At 52.6% G+C, this 16,171-nt stretch overlaps 1 protein-coding gene across 1 annotated transcript; it reads right to left on the minus strand.

The window, feature by feature from the left end:
- Positions 1 to 202: 202 nt before the first annotated feature.
- CD177 (CD177 molecule) lies at positions 203 to 15,690 on the minus strand. The gene is made up of 17 exons (XM_066371836.1): positions 15,622 to 15,690; positions 15,407 to 15,547; positions 14,982 to 15,167; positions 14,199 to 14,318; positions 13,891 to 14,007; positions 11,416 to 11,556; positions 10,970 to 11,155; positions 10,184 to 10,303; positions 9,890 to 10,006; positions 5,779 to 5,919; positions 5,335 to 5,520; positions 4,528 to 4,647; positions 4,228 to 4,344; positions 2,056 to 2,196; positions 1,198 to 1,383; positions 928 to 1,059; positions 203 to 665 (listed from the first exon to the last, which is right to left on the minus strand). The coding sequence occupies exons 1-17, from the start codon at positions 15,671 to 15,673 to the stop codon at positions 427 to 429; spliced, it is 2,442 nt and encodes an 813-aa protein (XP_066227933.1). The 5' UTR covers positions 15,674 to 15,690; the 3' UTR covers positions 203 to 426.
- Positions 15,691 to 16,171: the final 481 nt, after the last annotated feature.

Below are 16,171 nucleotides of genomic sequence, written 5' to 3' on the forward strand. Positions count from 1 at the left end.
TGGTCATGGTGATGCCAAAACACCCGTGGCTGCAGCACCCCGAAGGCTCTGTTACCCAGGCTGGAACGGAAGTGTGCACCGGTCCAGCGAAGGACGCGCCTGAGAGGGTCAATCTTTCACTGGATCCCTGTCCTCCCACACGCCAGATCTCCAGGGGTCCTGTCCTCCTCTCCCATAGAGAAACCCCAGCACTGGGAGAAAAGATGGTGTCTTTATTTATCAGATACATGTGGTCACTGTTTGAATGTCCACTCTCCCACAGGGATGGTTCAGCTGCTCCCAGGCCCTTCCATATGTTATTACTAGGTCACAAAGTGTGTTGTGTGCATGTGGATGAGAATTCATGGAGAGGATCAAAAAACAACTCAGTGTTTTGTTATGAAGTCAGAGGGAGGGTTGGGCTTAGGGGTCAGCAGGGGCTAAGGATCATGGGGAAATGAAGTCAGCCAGCAGGGAGGTTGTTCCATACCAAAAAGCTAGAGATATCCCCAGCCCTACCTCCCAAGCCAGGTAGGGAACAGAAGCAGCCCTGGCTATGATACGATTATTCTCACCCTCAGGGAACTCAACTGCGATGAACTCGCCAATATTATTGGTGTGGTTCAACAAGGAGCTGGAAGCTGGGACCATGCAGCCCTGAATGGCAAGTGCGGATGAAAACCCACCTAGAAAGTGAAGGCTGTGTCAGAGGGGTTTCAGAGTAGTAAAAACTTAAATTCTTAAGACCCAGGAATCCCAGACCCTACCACTCCCCACCTGAGACCAGAGAACAGGCTCTTAGGCCACTCTACTCAGAGCGAGAAATCTGGGTCCGCAGCCCCTCTACCCACAAGCCCTTGAGCCAGGGCCTCAGGCACACTCCCTGCATAGCACCAAAATCCAGGCCCCAACCCCCTTCATCCTTGGGACCTGGCCTTCAGCTCTCACCTCCTCTGAGACTGATTTGACCTTTGTAACAATGAGTGGTGCCTTTGGGGCATATGACATTTTCAGAGCTTGAACAGGATTGACCCAACTGCACGCAGGATGGACAATGCAGGTCTCCTGGGACGGGGGCAGCTGGGGAGCAAAGAGAAGGTTGGGGTGCACAGCTCTTCTCCCAGCTGCAGCCATCCTCCTTGAGCCCAGAGCCTCTGAGTCTCTGGGGTTCCATCTCTCCATATCCTTGGTCACCTGCATCCCTCTGGGCTCTCCTACCTGAACGAGGGAGAGAGTTCAGCAGGACACTGCTACTCTGGGCCCTGTTGCACCCGTTGGAGGAGCAGAAATGGGCATAGGAGGCGACGAGCAATCCAGGGGGCCTCGAGTGGATGGAGACAGTCTGGGAATTCTGTTTCTTACTCTTGCTGCAGCCTTTGCTCCCCACTATGAGTGATCTGGTTCCTGTGGGAAGAAAGAGTGACAGCTGGGCTGGGAAAGGGCGGCTCTGAGGGAGACAGGGACCAGCGATTCCTGGATGCTCAGCAGGCGGAGAGTGAGAGCAGGTTCCCTGAGTACAAGGGCACAGGGCATCGCAGGTGCGGAGAAGACTGGAGCCTGAGCCTGGGTCCCGTCCCCCCCCCCCCCCCAGCTCTGTCACCTCTCAGTTCTTATTCAGCGTCGCCTTCACAGTGGAGCCTGCCCTGATCTCTAGTTTTCCAAACTGCGATCTTCACCTCACTCTGCCTATTTCCTTCCCCTGCTGGATTTTCTGCTTCCCCGCTGGCACGTAAAGCCACAGGAAGGCCGACCCAAGGGATTCCACAGAGGCTGGTACACAACATGTGCTCAATGAGGCTCACAGCCACTGATGTTACTATGCACCAGCCCTGTTCTCAGCTCTTTTCATAAACCATAGAATATACTCTCGTGACTACCCAGCACGGTAGGTACTGTTACTGCCAGCACGTAGCCCCCAGTTTTCATAAGGGGAAACCGAGGTGCAGAAAGAAGAGTGGGGTGTAGAACTGCAGACATGGGGAGAATTAGGCAGAAAGTTTAGGAGACAAAACCTGGAGTGGGAGACCCAGGACACTGTGCAGTAGCAGGGCCCACCCTGTAGCATGGCCCACGCACCTGTGTCGATGAGCAGAAGTGTCTCCTGACACACCTCATCCAAACCACATGTCACCTTCCTGGGTGTATCCCATTGCACGGGTTCCCGAGACAGATTTTGTTTAAATTGGAGCATTACTCCCCGTTCACAAGTCCGAGTAGCTGGAGAGAAGAAATTACCAGAGTCTGTGTAAGTCCAGGAACTAGCATGTCTGTCCTTCTTGGTCCCATTCCTGGGAGGGTGATCATGTTCTTGTGCCATACTCCAGATAACCTGGACACAGTCACTCAGTCTGAGGTTTAGAAGGGACCTTTGAAGTCTGAACATGACCCTCATTCTTTATACCGCCACTTCTGCTCCAGCACCTGCAGGGACCTTCCTTGACACCCCTGAGGAAGGCTGCCCCTCCCTTGGGGTGTGAGAGAGACAGATGGCTTTTCTTTAACATGAGCCAATCTACTGCTCTCACTGGGCATCAAGGTCCTCATCTGAATATCAAGGAGTATAGACTGACACCTTATTTTCTCTTAACTGAGAAACCCTATGTTCCAAACAAAAATACTCCAATGCATATTGTGCACTGAACATCGACTATATGTCTGGCTGTTGTGAGTGCTTTTCACGGATTAGCCCATTTAAGTTTCCCAAGGAGCTCCCTCATCTGGGATACCTCATTTTCTCAAAACGGCGCCCAAAGTAGGTGGTGTTTTCTTCCTCCTCCCCATGTTCAAGTTGGAAAACAGAGGCTGAAGGGCTGGGAAGTGGCTTTCCCAGTGGCCCGGAGCTAGTAATCAGCTGAGCTGGGCTCTCTGGGGCCAGTGATGGGGAAGACGGTGATTAATGAGCACTCTCTACCTCCTTGGCTTCTAAGTCCCTCCGAAGTCCTATCTGTCTGAAAACTGGGAACCCAGACTCTCACTGAAGGCCATCACCTGACCGGCAGGGATGTGTCCCTTGATGCAGAGACTCCTGAGCTGATGATGTGGTACCCACCAACGCATGTCACGTTCACAACAGCCCCACGCAGCAGGACGCTCACCTGCCGCGTCACAGACCACAGCATCCTCCCGCTGCCCTGCTGCCCTCCTCCCTGCCTGGCCCCACGCCCCCGCCCCACCCTCCAGGTCTTGGTCAAGCACAGCTCCTGTCTTGCAACTGCTCAAGTTGAGAACTTTGCTGTCATTGTTAACGATTCTCTGTCTCACACCCTGTGTTGCACTCATCAGGATATCCTGTTGGCTTAAGCTGCCAACCACCTCCACCTCCAGAACCTGACCACTTCTCACCTCCTGTGCTGCTTCTCCCAGGGTCCAGAGAGACCCAAGGCCACAGAGGTTATTTGCTGAATTCACTCACTTTTCTCAGTGAAGCTTCATGGACTGGGTGCCATGAGCAGATGAGGAAACTGATGCTCAGACAGGGAAGGGCCTCACGTCACTATCCTAAGTCCTACTCTTCTCCCCACCACCTGTGCTTCTCACGGAGACACTCCAGGACATTCTCAGTCTGCCACTTGCACCGATTGGGCTGGGTTTGTGGGAGTGAGTGGGGCATTGCCTGTGTTCCTGCTTGTCTCTTCCTGTCCCTGTCACACCTGAAGCTCCTTCAGGTTTCTCTCCGGACTTACAGTGCGGCTGCAGGTCTGCTTTTGTACCATGGTGGTAGATCGATGGGCATGGGTTGGGATGGTGGTGGAGAGGTGAGGACCCAGTGCTACTCAAGAGCTTAGTCAGGAGTGTGGAGTAGTAGAAATGAAGAAACGAGTCAATCCCGGAGTGAGAACCATGCACTCTGCACTCCCTGCCATGCCCAATAGGTAAAGCAGAATGCCAGCCCAGTGTCTCTCAGATATTGTCACTGCTCCTGGAAACCCCCCACCGGGACAGCCCACCCTAACTTAGTAGGCCAATACCCAGGTCACTTAAAACACACACCAGTGGGTTCCTGTCTTATATCTGTCCCCTGGTCCATGCACCATACCCTTCCTTTCCGCTGAACACCATTTACTCTCATCCTTACCCTACACCAGCCAAGAGGACAAGCCCTGACTTTGCCTGAGTGATTAATCAACTTCTCAATTACAGTGGGTATCGGTAATGACAAAATGGGTTCAGATGTCGAACTTTCACAAGGGTCATTTTCCCCGAGGCTGCAGAGCAGGGCACAGCGCCATCTTCTGGGTGTGCGCTCACCTTTTCCATCACAGCTTTCCCTCACAGACAGGTGCCCAATTTCCTGAGTCTCATTCAGCAGGTTGCAGGTTGCTTGGGGCATGCATCCCTGGACTCTCAAATCGGTGTTGATGTCCTCTGTGGAAAGGGCCCGGACAGAGTGGGAGAGACTGAGGTTTAGACCATCTAAACCTGAGAGTCCAAGTCACCCTCCTCCGGTTCCCAGGCCTCATCATCCCTCCTTTAACACAGACTCAGGGCTTGGTCCTCAGACCCTCCCTGCAATCAGTGTCCAGCCAGGACCCCAATATCGCAGCTTACCTCCCCTGAGTTGGAGGACCCCGTTGTAGCAGTGCGTGTGCCCCGCGGGGCAGGTCATCTCTGGTGCAGATTCACAGCCTTCCGTAGTAAAGCAGACGGGGCACCGCACGGATCCTGGGGCTGGGAGGTGAGAGAGAGGAAGGGCTGACTGAGCAGGTTCTGCATTTGGATCCAGTGCCTTTTACCCCCCTGCATTTGCAGGCCCTCGAATTCAACCTCTTCAATCTCCAGACTTGCCCTCTTTGGGTTGCTCTTAAGTAGCACTGTGGTGCAGGTATTTGGGGCTGTGGTTGCGAGAAAGCAAGGGATGGACATGAGATGGGGAGAGGCAATGAGGACCGAAGCTAAAAGGGGTACCCAGGGAGGACCCAGGAACGACTTGCCCCACAGCTCCCATTACACAGTCTTGGGAGACAAGATGCTCAAAGAGCAAGAAAATAAAAACCATCACCCCATCCTCGTTATGGTACAGACAAGGACAGTGGAAGTTATAGGGCAATTGCATTATGGAAGAGGGCATTCCAAAACACTGAGTGAAACATGAGTGAGCCAAGCTCCGCTGTACAGAAAAAGGAGCATGGGCCAGGTTTGATCCATCGCCAGAGTCTGAGGTGGGGGTTGAACTCAACAGAGCAATCAGTCCAGTTTGCAGCCCACACTGTTAGCAGAGCTGTACAAGGGGATGCAGCCCTGGGCAGTGTGGACAGGCCAGGGGACAAAACTAGGGTCTAAATGAACAGTCCCTCTGTGATCAGCTCCTCCCACAGCCCTCTCCTCTCCTCTCCTCCTCTCCCTCCTTGTCGGCACCTGCAGTGGTGGGCAGAGTCCAGAGCGGGATGGTGCTGGACAGATCATTGCAGAAATCCTTGTGGCGACACACATGGGTGTAGGAGACGACAGAGAGACCAGGGCCTGCCCTGTGCACGGTGACCTGGCTCTCTTGATTCTCCCTCTGGGTACAGCCTTTGTTGAGTACTAGAAGCACTTGCGGTCCTAAGTGACAGAAAAAGAGACGAGGTAAGAGTCAGAATTCCAGGGTCCTAGAGAAAAGGTATGACTGTGGTGAGAGGCTGGAGAGGAGGCTACCGGGCACCTGAGGGCGTGCATCTGCTGGTGGGAGGGGCAGCTCCTGCTATACGGGGAGGGGTCTCGGAGCCCCCACACAGAAGGCTGGCAGGGCTGGTCAGGAGGAGGCTATCCCTGCACAGGTGAGGATGGGGGTCAGGGTTGGGACTCCGGGTCCCCTCTCACCATTCTCAATGAGCATCAGCGTGTCTTGGCAACCCTGGCCGTCCCCGCAGACCTCCTTGCCAGCCGTCCACTGCAAGGGCAGTTCTGATGTATTCCTCACAGTCTGCAGGGTTCCCCACTCACAGGTCAGGGCCTGCACCCCTGAGATAGACACAACAAATCCATCATAGCGCCCCCTCCCGGGAAATCCCCTCCCATGTTGCGTTCTCCCCTCACGAGGCATCAGGAGGGTGAGGCCCAGGAGCGCTGGGTGCAGGGCAGGGTTCATGTCAACAAACTAAAACTCTCACTTTTGTCCTTTCTCCCAGGAAACCGAGCTCTTGTATCTCTCTCCTCATCCAAGGAACCAGGTAATGAGTGGGGAGAGGAGTCTTGTTAAAGGAGGTCAGTGCCCAGCCTACTGGTTTCGCTGGCTTAATGGTCGGGAGTCCCAATTCTTTCCACCTCCCTCAGACCCAAGAGTCCAGGCTCCGCATCCTCCCAAGATCTAGTCCTTGCTCCCCCCCCCCACCCCAGGATTCCAGGTTGCAGAGCCATTACCAGTTACACACTGAGTCACCTGGACCCCCAGTCCCTGTCAGCCCATGTCTCCAGCCCTCGTTCCTGCTCAGACAGCTGTGGGGTCCCCACCCCAACGCTGTATCAAGGTAGTTTGCGGAAGGCAGTTTCTTCATTTCTCCTGGGAACATGGACACCTTCCGGCCCCAGGTGGGGAAATGGCCCAACAGCCTGTGAGGACACTGTGGGGCGAGTCTTGGCTGGTCCCCAAGATTCTTTACTCTAACCTCAGCCCCTCACAGATTCCTACTTCTCCTTTTTCTCTTTTTTCAAATATTGCTTTCATTTTTTTTCTTCTTTTCATGATCTGTAATTATGCTTTTTCAATTCCTCGTCTTCCTTATTCTTCTGTTCTCTTCTCTTCCATCACAACGTAGCTTAGAGTCTCCAGGTCCTGCAGCAGAGGGAGCTGACATTGGCAGTGGGAGACTGAATATCTAAGGGAGAACTAAGATATTGCTGGACAAAGCACTGTTTCTCTGCTCACCAGATGAGAACGGTAGAGTGCTGGACAACCAGCTGGCCAGAAACACAGCGTCAGCAACACCTGCCTCATGAAGTTGGCGTACTACTCTGGTGCAAATATTTCAGCTTCATCTAACCTGAAGCCACCAGTTTTGAAATGTATCTACCAGCTTGCCAATCCCTATGTATTTAACAATTGGTTGTACAGACCTGCAAAACCAGCTTTAGCCCTCTGATAGGAGGGAGACAGAAAAGGACAAGGGACATTACTCAGTAAATGAAGAGGCTGCAGAAAAAAAGAAAAGGTTAGAACAACAGTAGAGGAGAAAGAGAAGTCAATGTGTATCTTGAAATAATATGTTTATTTTTGATACTTTTATACATTTTATTTTTATTTGTTTACAATAGGTTTCTGTTACCTCTCACTATGTCTACACCTGTGACTTGGCCTATCGTGGGTGTTCAGAAGTCATTTACTGATTGAGTGAATGAATGAATGAATGAATGATGAATGAAGAGGAGGGGAACATGGCAACAGAGCCATCCTACATTGATAGAGCTTGTACATGTTTGAAACACTCCCTGCTCCCCAGTGAGGCACAGTGTTGCTGTGTGAATGGTGCCGTCTGGAGTTGTGCTGGCCTGAAACAGGGTCCCTCAGGGTAGAGGGGAGAGAAGGTGCACAAAAGGCACATAGGGTCACAGGTCATCATTAAAGAGTCTTATTTTAGTTGACATATATTTACAGAGCCTGACCTTTGTGCCGGGCTTGTCCTAGTCACTGGGGATACAGAAGACCAATAAGAACAAGGACCCTGCTCTTTGTGCTCACAACTTAATGAGGGAGACAAGACATGAAACAAATACGTGAGCTCAATCAAATCTTAGACGGTGCTGGGTGTTGGACGAGGGAGGTGAACACATGTGACTGAACTGGGATCAGGGAGGGCCTGCCTGAGGAGCTGACCTTTCATCTGAGAGCAGCGAGAAAAGAATGAGTCTGCCATGAAAGCCAGGTGGCAAGAGTATTCAAGGAAGAGGCGAAAGCAGATGCAAAAGCCCTGCGGTAGGATCAATCTTCGTGTGTGTGAGGGTTAGAAAGACCGCAGGTGCTGAACTGTAGGGGCTAAGAGGAAGATTGACAAAAGGTAGGAATGGAACAGCTGGCAGGAGCCCGGTAGGATGTACCGACCGAGTAAGGAGACTAAATGTGGTATGCATGTTGTGTGTGCTGTGCGGTGTACGAGTTTTGTGGTGTGTGTCTGGTGTAAGAAGCCACATGTGTGGCTCAGTGAGTGTGGTCTGTCTGTCATGTGTATTGTGTGCTATGTGTCTGTGTGATATGTGGTGTGCCTTGAGTTAAATTTTATTTGTTTCAGGAACGCCTTCTGGACGATGAATGTTACCTGGTCTGAAAGATGAGGAGCAAAGACTTAAAGAGGATTCCTCAAAAGGAGAGACTCAGACTCTTCCTCCTGGTGCAGCACCTTTCCATGGCTCCCAGCCCTCAGGAGAATGGCTAAAGTGTCGCTCTGGCCTCTGGCCCCTTGGCCTACCACCGGCCACCTCCCCTCCCTCTCCACTCTCTCACCCATATACATTCCATTCACAGCAGGTCCTTTCCTGCCTCCTCAGCCTTGATACACTGTGCTTTCTGATTGGAATAACTATCTCGAGGATGGCCACACCCGGCTTCTTTACCTGACAAGTGGAATTCACTCCTAGTTCCAGCTGCACCCCTTGCACTTGTGACACTCCCAGGAGGAGCTGAGGAGCCCTTCTTGAAAGCGGTACTGGTTCCCACCACCAGGCCTTGGACATGCTGTTTCCTCTGCCTGCTAATGTCCTTTTCCTCTTTTACTAATCAACTGCACTTGATCTTCAAGACACAGCTCACAGGGCACCTCTTCTGTGAAGCCCTCCTAGACAGCCCACCCCCAGGACATTATTATCTTCTTCCTCAGAACTCCCCAACCCTGCTCACCAGAGCCCTGTGACCATCTGCGTGCGTGATGTCTCTCCTCATCCTGGAGGCTCTATAGGGCAGGGACCGGGTCTGAGTTCTCTGGCATCTCCATGAGAGACCTTGCAATCCTGCACACACTCACTTCCCATCCTCAGCCAGCCCCTATGTTGCCTCAGGCTGGGAACCGTGGTGTCAGTGACATCCAGGCCCTGTCCACCAGGCTCCCAGTCTAGTCAGAGAGACTCAAGGCCACAGAGGATATTTGCTGAATTCACTCACTTTTCTCAGTGAAGCTTCAAGGACTGGGTGCCATGAGCAGATGAGGAAACTGATGCTCAGACAGGGAAGGGCCTCACGTCACTATCCTAAGTCCCACTCTTTTCCCCACCACCTGTGCTTCTCACTGAGACACTCCAGGACATTCTCAGTCTGCCACTTGCACCGATTGGGCTGGGTTTGTGGGAGTGAGTGGGGCATTGCCTGTGTTCCTGCTTGTCTCTTCCTGTCCCTGTCACACCTGAAGCTCCTTCAGGTTTCTCTCCGGACTTACAGCACGGCTGCAGGTCTGCTTTTGTACCATGATGGTAGATTGATGAGCATGGGTTGGGATGGTGGTGGAGAGGTGAGGACCCAGTGCTACTCAAGAGCTTAGTCAGGAGTGTGGAGTAGTAGAAATGAAGAAACGAGTCAATCCCGGAGTGAGACCACACACTCTGCACTCCCTGCAGCGCCCAGAGGATGAAGCGGCATGCAAAGCAGCCAGCCCCGCATGCTCCTCAGAGAATCCCCTCGACCCCCTCACTCCCACCCAGACCATCTACCCTCATTTTGTGGGCAATTCCTGTGTCATTTAAAACACACCCGTGAGTATCAGTCCTATATATGTCCCTGGACCACACATCTTCCCTCCCCTTCCTCTGGATCTCTTACAGATATGTTCACCTCAAAGTACTGACTAAGGCAACCCTGCACTGTACCCATCCCTCAGTGAGTAATACACTTCTAAATCACTTTCAGATGCTAATTTTGGGAAGCGGTGCATGGATGTCCAATTCTCACAAAGTCAGTTTACCCCAAGATTACAGAGCAGGCACAGCCTTGTCCTCCGGGCATGAGACTCACCATTAGAACCACAGCTTTCCCTCACAGACAGGTGCCCAATTTTCCGAGTCTCATTCAGCAGGTTGCAGGTTGCTTGGGGCATGCATCCCTGGACTCTCAAATCGGTGTTGATGTTTCCTGATGAAAGGGGCCAGACAGAGTGGACAGGAGAGAGATGCCACCGATGAGACTATGCAATGCCAACCTCTTGGGGTCCCAGGCCAAAGCAACCCTCCCTCACCACAGTCTCAGGACTCAGTACTCAGACCCTCCCTGCCTTCAATGCCCAGCCAGGACCCCAATATCGCAGCTTACTTCCCCTGAGTTGGAGGACCCCGTTGTAGCAGTGCGTGTGCCCCACGGGGCAGGTCATCTCTGGTGCAGATTCACAGCCTTCCGTAGTAAAGCAGACGGGGCACCGCACGGATCCTGGGGCTGGGAGGTGAGAGAGAGGAAGGGCTGACTGAGCAGGTTCTGCGTTTGGATCCAGTGCCTTCTACGCCCCTGCATTTGCTGGACCTCAGGTGCATCCTCTTCAATCTACCCAGACTTGCCATCTGTGGGTTTCACGATGTGGCTCTAGAGTGCAGGAATTTGGGGCTATGGTTGGGAGTAAGCTAATGTGGACATGAGGCCTGACAGGACGGTGCCCCGAGAGGAACTTTGGCAGATTTCACCCACTACTTCTTTTACATAGTTCTGGAAAATAAGATGCCCAGAAGAGTAGAAAAATGTGAACCATCACCCCATCCTGATTTTGATACAGAAAAAGACAGTGCAAAGTTACCGGATAATTTCACTTTGGAAGAGGACATTCCATAACACTGAGTGAAACATGAGTGAGCCAAGCTCAGCCATACTGAGAAAGGAGCATGGGCCAGGTTTAAGCCACAGCCAGAGTCTGAGGTGGGGGTTGAACTCAACAGAGCAGTCAGTCCAGTTTGGGGCCCAAACTGTTAGCAGAGCTGTGCAAGGGGAGGAATCCCTGGGCAGTGTGGACAGGCCAGGGGACAGATAGGGGTCTAAATGAACAGTCCCTCTGTGATCCACTCCTCCTACAGCCCTTTCCTCTCCTCTCCTCCTCTCCCTCCTTGTCGGCACCTGCAGTGGTGGGCAGAGTCCAGAGCGGGAGGGTGCCTGACAGGTCATTGCAGAGATCCTTGTGGCGACACACACGGGTGTAGGAGACGACAGAGAGACCAGGGCCTGCCCTGTGCACGGTGACCTGGGTCTCTTGATCCTCCCTCCGTGTACAGCCCTTGCTGAGTACCAGAAACACCTGAGGTCCTACATGATAGAGAGAAACAGACTAGGTGAGGATTGGGACTCCAGTGTCCTAGAGAAAACGTCTGACTGTGGTGAGAGGCTGGAGAGGAGGCTACCGGGCACCTGAGGGCGTGCACCTGCTGGTGGGAGGGGCAGCTCCTGCTATACGGGGAGGGGTCTCTGAGCCCCCACACAGAAGGCTGGCAGGGCTGGTCAGGAGGAGGCTATCCCTGCACAGGTGAGGATGGGGGTCAGGGTTGAAACTCTGGGTCCCCTCTCACCATTCTCAATGAGCATCAGCGTGTCTTGGCAACCCTGGCCGTCCCCGCAGACCTCCTTGCCAGTCGTCCACTGCAAGGGCAGTTCTGATGTATTCCTCACAGTCTCCAGGCTTCCCCACTCACAGGTCAGGGCCTGCACCCCTGAGATAGACACAACAAATCCATCATAGCGCCCCCTCCCAGGAAATCCCCTCCCATGTTGTGTTCTCCCCTCACGAGGCATCAGGAGGGTGAAGCCCAGGAGCACTGGGTGTAGGGCAGGGTTCATGTCAGCAAACTAAAACTCTCTCACTTTTGTCCTTTCTCCCAGGAAACCGAGCTCTTGTATCTCTCTCCTCATCCAAGGAACCAGGTAAGGAGTGGGGAGAGGAGTCTTGTTAAAGGAGGTCAGTGCCCAGCCTGCTGGTTTCGCTGGCTTAATGGTCGGGAATCCCGATTCTTTCCACCTCCCTCAGACCCAAGAGTCCAGGCTCCGCATCCTCCCAAGATCTAGTCCTTGCTCCCCCCCCCCCACCCCAGGAGTCCAGGTTGCAGAGCCATTACCAGTTACACACTGAGTCACCTGGACCCCCAGTCCCTGTCAGCCCATGTCTCCAGCCCTCGTTCCTGCTCAGACAGCTGTGGGGTCCCCACCCCAACGCTGTATCAAGGTAGTTTGCGGAAGGCAGTTTCTTCATTTCTCCTGGGAACATGGACACCTTCCGGCCCCAGGTGGGGAAATGGCCCAACAGCCTGTGAGGACACTGTGGGGCGAGTCTTGGCTGGTCCCCAAGATTCTTTACTCTAACCTCAGCCCCTCACAGATTCCTACTTCTCCTTTTTCTCTTTTTTCAAATATTGCTTTCATTTTTTATTCTTCTTTTCATGATCTGTAATTATGCTTTTTCAATTCCTCGTCTTCCTTATTCTTCTGTTCTCTTCCCTTCCATCACAACGTAGCTTAGAGTCTCCAGGTCCTGCAGCAGAGGGAGCTGAGGTTGGCAGTGGGAGACTGAATATCTAAGGGAGAACTAAGATATCGCTGGACAAAGCACTGTTTCTCTGCTCACCAGATGAGAACGGTAGAGTGCTGGACAACCAGCTGGCCAGAAACACAGCGTCAGCAACACCTGCCTCATGAAGTTGGCGTATTACTCTGTTGCAAATATTTCAGCTTCATCTAACCTGAAGCCACCAATTTTGAAATGTATCTACCAGCTTGCCAATCCCTATGTATTTAACAATCGGTTGTACAGACCTGCACAACCACTTTAGCCCTCTGGTAGGAGGGAGACAGGAAAGGACAAGGGACATTACTCAGTGAATGCAGAGTCTGCAGGGAAAAAGAAAAAGTGAGAACAACAGTAGAGGAGAGAGAGAAGTCAATGTGTATCTTGCAATGGTATGTTTATTTCTGATATTTTTATACATTTTATTTTTATTTGTTTGCTGTGGGTTTCTGTTACCTCTCACTATGTCTACACCTGTAACTTGGCCTATCGTGGGTGTTCAGAAGTCATTTACTGATTGAGTGAATGAATGAATGAATGAATGATGAATGAAGAGGCGGGGAACATGGCAACAGAGCCATCCTACATTGATAGAGCTTGTACATGTTTGGAACACTCCCTGCTCCCCGGTGAGACACAGTGTTGCTGTGTGAGTGGTGCCGTCTGGAGTTGTGCTGGCCTGAAACAGGGTCCCTCAGGGTAGAGGGGAGAGAAGGTGGACAAAGAGGCACATAGGGTCACAGGTCATCATTAAAGAGTCTTATTTTAGTTGTCATGTATTAACAGGGCTGAACTTTGTGTCAGGCACTGTCCTAGTCACTAGGAATGCGAGGGTGAGTGTGGATGCTTCGCTTTGCTCGTGCTGTTCCTGTCACACCTGAAGCTTCTTTGGTTTTCTTTCTGACCTTCTGTCTTATGCAGGATGGGTCCTGGGGGCTCTAGTCCCATGGGTGGGGGGTGGAGGTGAAGGTGGGTGGTCATGGAGGACAGGAGAGATACCAGGGTTACTGCAGTTCAGAGTGCAGAGAAGGGGAACTGAAGTTATGAGTCTCTCCCAGTGTAAGAACCAGGCACTCAGCACACCCTGCCGCACCCAGTGGATGAAGTGGCATGCAATGCAACCAGCGCTGTGTACCCCTCAGATAGTCCCCTCAGCCCCCACACTCTCACCTAGAACATCTACCCTCGTTTTGTGGGCCATTCCTGGTGTCATTAAAAACACACACCAGTGAGTTTCCGTCCTATATATGTCCCTGGGCCACACATTTTTCCTCCCCTTCTCTTAACCTTTTACATATATGTTCACCCCAAACTACAGACCAAGGCAACTCTGCACTGTACCCATTCCTCAGTGAGTAATAAACTTCTAAATCACTTTCAGATGCTAATATTGGCAAGCTGTGTATAGAAGTCCAACTCTCACGAAGTCAGTTTACCCCGAGGCAGCAGGGCAGGCACAGCCTTGTCCTCCGGGCATGGGACTCACCATTGGTATCACAGCTTTCTCTCACAGACAGGTGCCCGATTTCCCGAGTCTCATTCAGCAGGTTGCAGGTTGCTTGGGGCATGCATCCCTGGACTCTCACAGTGCTGTTGGTGTTCCCTGTGGAAAGGGGCCAGACAGAGTGGGAGAGACTGAGGTGCTATCTCATAGACCATCTAAACCGGAGAGTCCAAGCCGTCCTCCTCCGGTTCCCAGGCCTCAGCTTCCCTCCCTCAACACAGACTCAAGGCTTGGTTTTCAGACCCTCCCTGCCTTCAATGCCCAGCTAGGACCCCAATATCTCAGCCTACCTTCCCTGAGTTGGAGGACCCCGTTGTAGCAGTGTGTGTTCCCCACGGGGCAGGTCATCTCTGGTGCAGATTCACAGCCTTCCGTAGTAAAGCAGACGGGGCACCGCACGGATCCTGGGGCTGGGAGGTGAGAGAGAGGAAGGGCTGACTGAGCAGGTTCTGCGTTTGGATCCAGTGCCTTCTACCCCCCTGCATTTGCTGGACCTCAGATGCAACCTCTTCAATCTACCCAGACTTGCCATCTGTGGGTTTCACTGATGTGGCTCTAGAGTCAGGAATTTGGGGCTTGTGGTTGAAGGAGTAAGCGAATGTGGACATCAGGTGCCCCAAGAGGAACTTTGGCACATTTCACCCACCACCTTTTTTTTTTTTACATAGTTCTAGAAAATAAGATGCCCAGAAGAGCAGAAAAATGCGAACCATCACCTCATCCTGGTTATGATACAGAAAAAGACAGTGCGAAGTTACAACATAATTGCACTTCGGAAGAGGAAATGCCAAAACACTGAGTGAAACATGAGTGAGCCAAGCTCAGCTGTACAGAAAAAGGAGCATGGGCCAGGTTTGAGCCATCACCAGAGTCTGAGGTGGGGGTTGAACTCAACAAAGCAGTCAGTCCAGTTTGCGGCCCAGGACTGTTAGCAGAGCTGTGCAAGGAGAGGGAGCCCTGGGCAGTGTGGACAGGCCAGGGGACAGAAAGGGGGTCTAAATGAACAGTCCCTCTGTGATCCCTCCTCCTACAGCCCTCTCCTCTCCTTTCCTCCTCTCCCTCCTTGTTGGCACCTGCAGTGGTGGGCATAGTCCAGAGTGGGAGGGTACTGGACACGTTATTGCAGAAATCGTTGTGGCGACACACATGGGTGTAGGAGACGACGGAGAGGCCAGGGCCTGCCCTGTGCACGGTGACCTGGGTCTCTTGATCCTTCCTCTGGGTACAGCCCTTGTTGATTACTAGAAGCACTTGGGGTCCTAAGTGACAGAGAAAGAGACCAGGTGAGAATCAGGACTCCAGTGTCCTAGAGGAAAGGTATGACTGTGGTGAGAGTCTGGAGAGAAGGGTACTGGGCACCTGAGGGCGTGCACCTGCTGGAGGAAGGGACAGCTCCTGCTCTAAGAGGTGTCTCTGGTTCTCCACAGAGAAAGCTGGCAGGGCTGGTCAGGGAAGGTGAGGATGGGGGTCAGGGTTGGGATCTTGGGTCCCTTCTCACCATTCTCAATGAGCATCAGCGTGTCTTGGCAACCCTGGCCTTCCCTGCAGACCTCCCTGCCAGCCGTCCAGTGGAAGGGCAGTTCTGTTGTGTTCTTCACAGACTTCAGGGTTCCCCACTCACAGGTCAGGGCCTGCACCCCTGAGATAGAAACAGCAAATTTGTCTTGGCTCACCTTCCCGGGAAATCCACCCCATGTTGGTGTGCTCACTCACAGGGCACCTGCAGGGTGAGGCCCAGGACAGCTGTCAGCAGTGCAGGTATCATCGTCAAGGCAGTTAGAACTCTTTAGCTTTTTCTTTTTGTCCCCAGGAAACTGAGCCTTTTATAGCCGCTCTTACCCAAGGCAGACAGGAAAGGGGTGGGGAATAGACATCCTTTCAAAAGGACACTGAGGCTGCTCCCTTAGTCCAACTAGCTTAAAGGCTGAGAAACCTGAGTCCTTCCTCTTTTCTCAGATCCAAGACTCCATGCGTCCCTCCTCCCTAAGACCTGGGATTCAGGGCCCAGGGATCTTAACAGTTAAAAACTGGGACATCCTTACCCCTACCCCCTTTGGTCCACATACAGCCTTCGTTCCTCTTCAGTTTCCTGTATGGGTCCCCACCCCCATCCTCTTCATGGTTCAGGATGGCCATTTCTCATTTCTCATGGCAGCTTGTCCACCTCCTGGCCCCAGGTGGGGAGATGGCCCAACCGCCTGTGAGGACACTGCGTGGTGAGTCTTGGCTGCTGCCCAAGATTTTGTTACTCTAACCTCAGCCC

Source organism: Saccopteryx leptura, chromosome 3 (assembly GCF_036850995.1).
Source record: "Saccopteryx leptura isolate mSacLep1 chromosome 3, mSacLep1_pri_phased_curated, whole genome shotgun sequence".
NCBI lineage: Eukaryota > Metazoa > Chordata > Mammalia > Chiroptera > Emballonuridae > Saccopteryx > Saccopteryx leptura.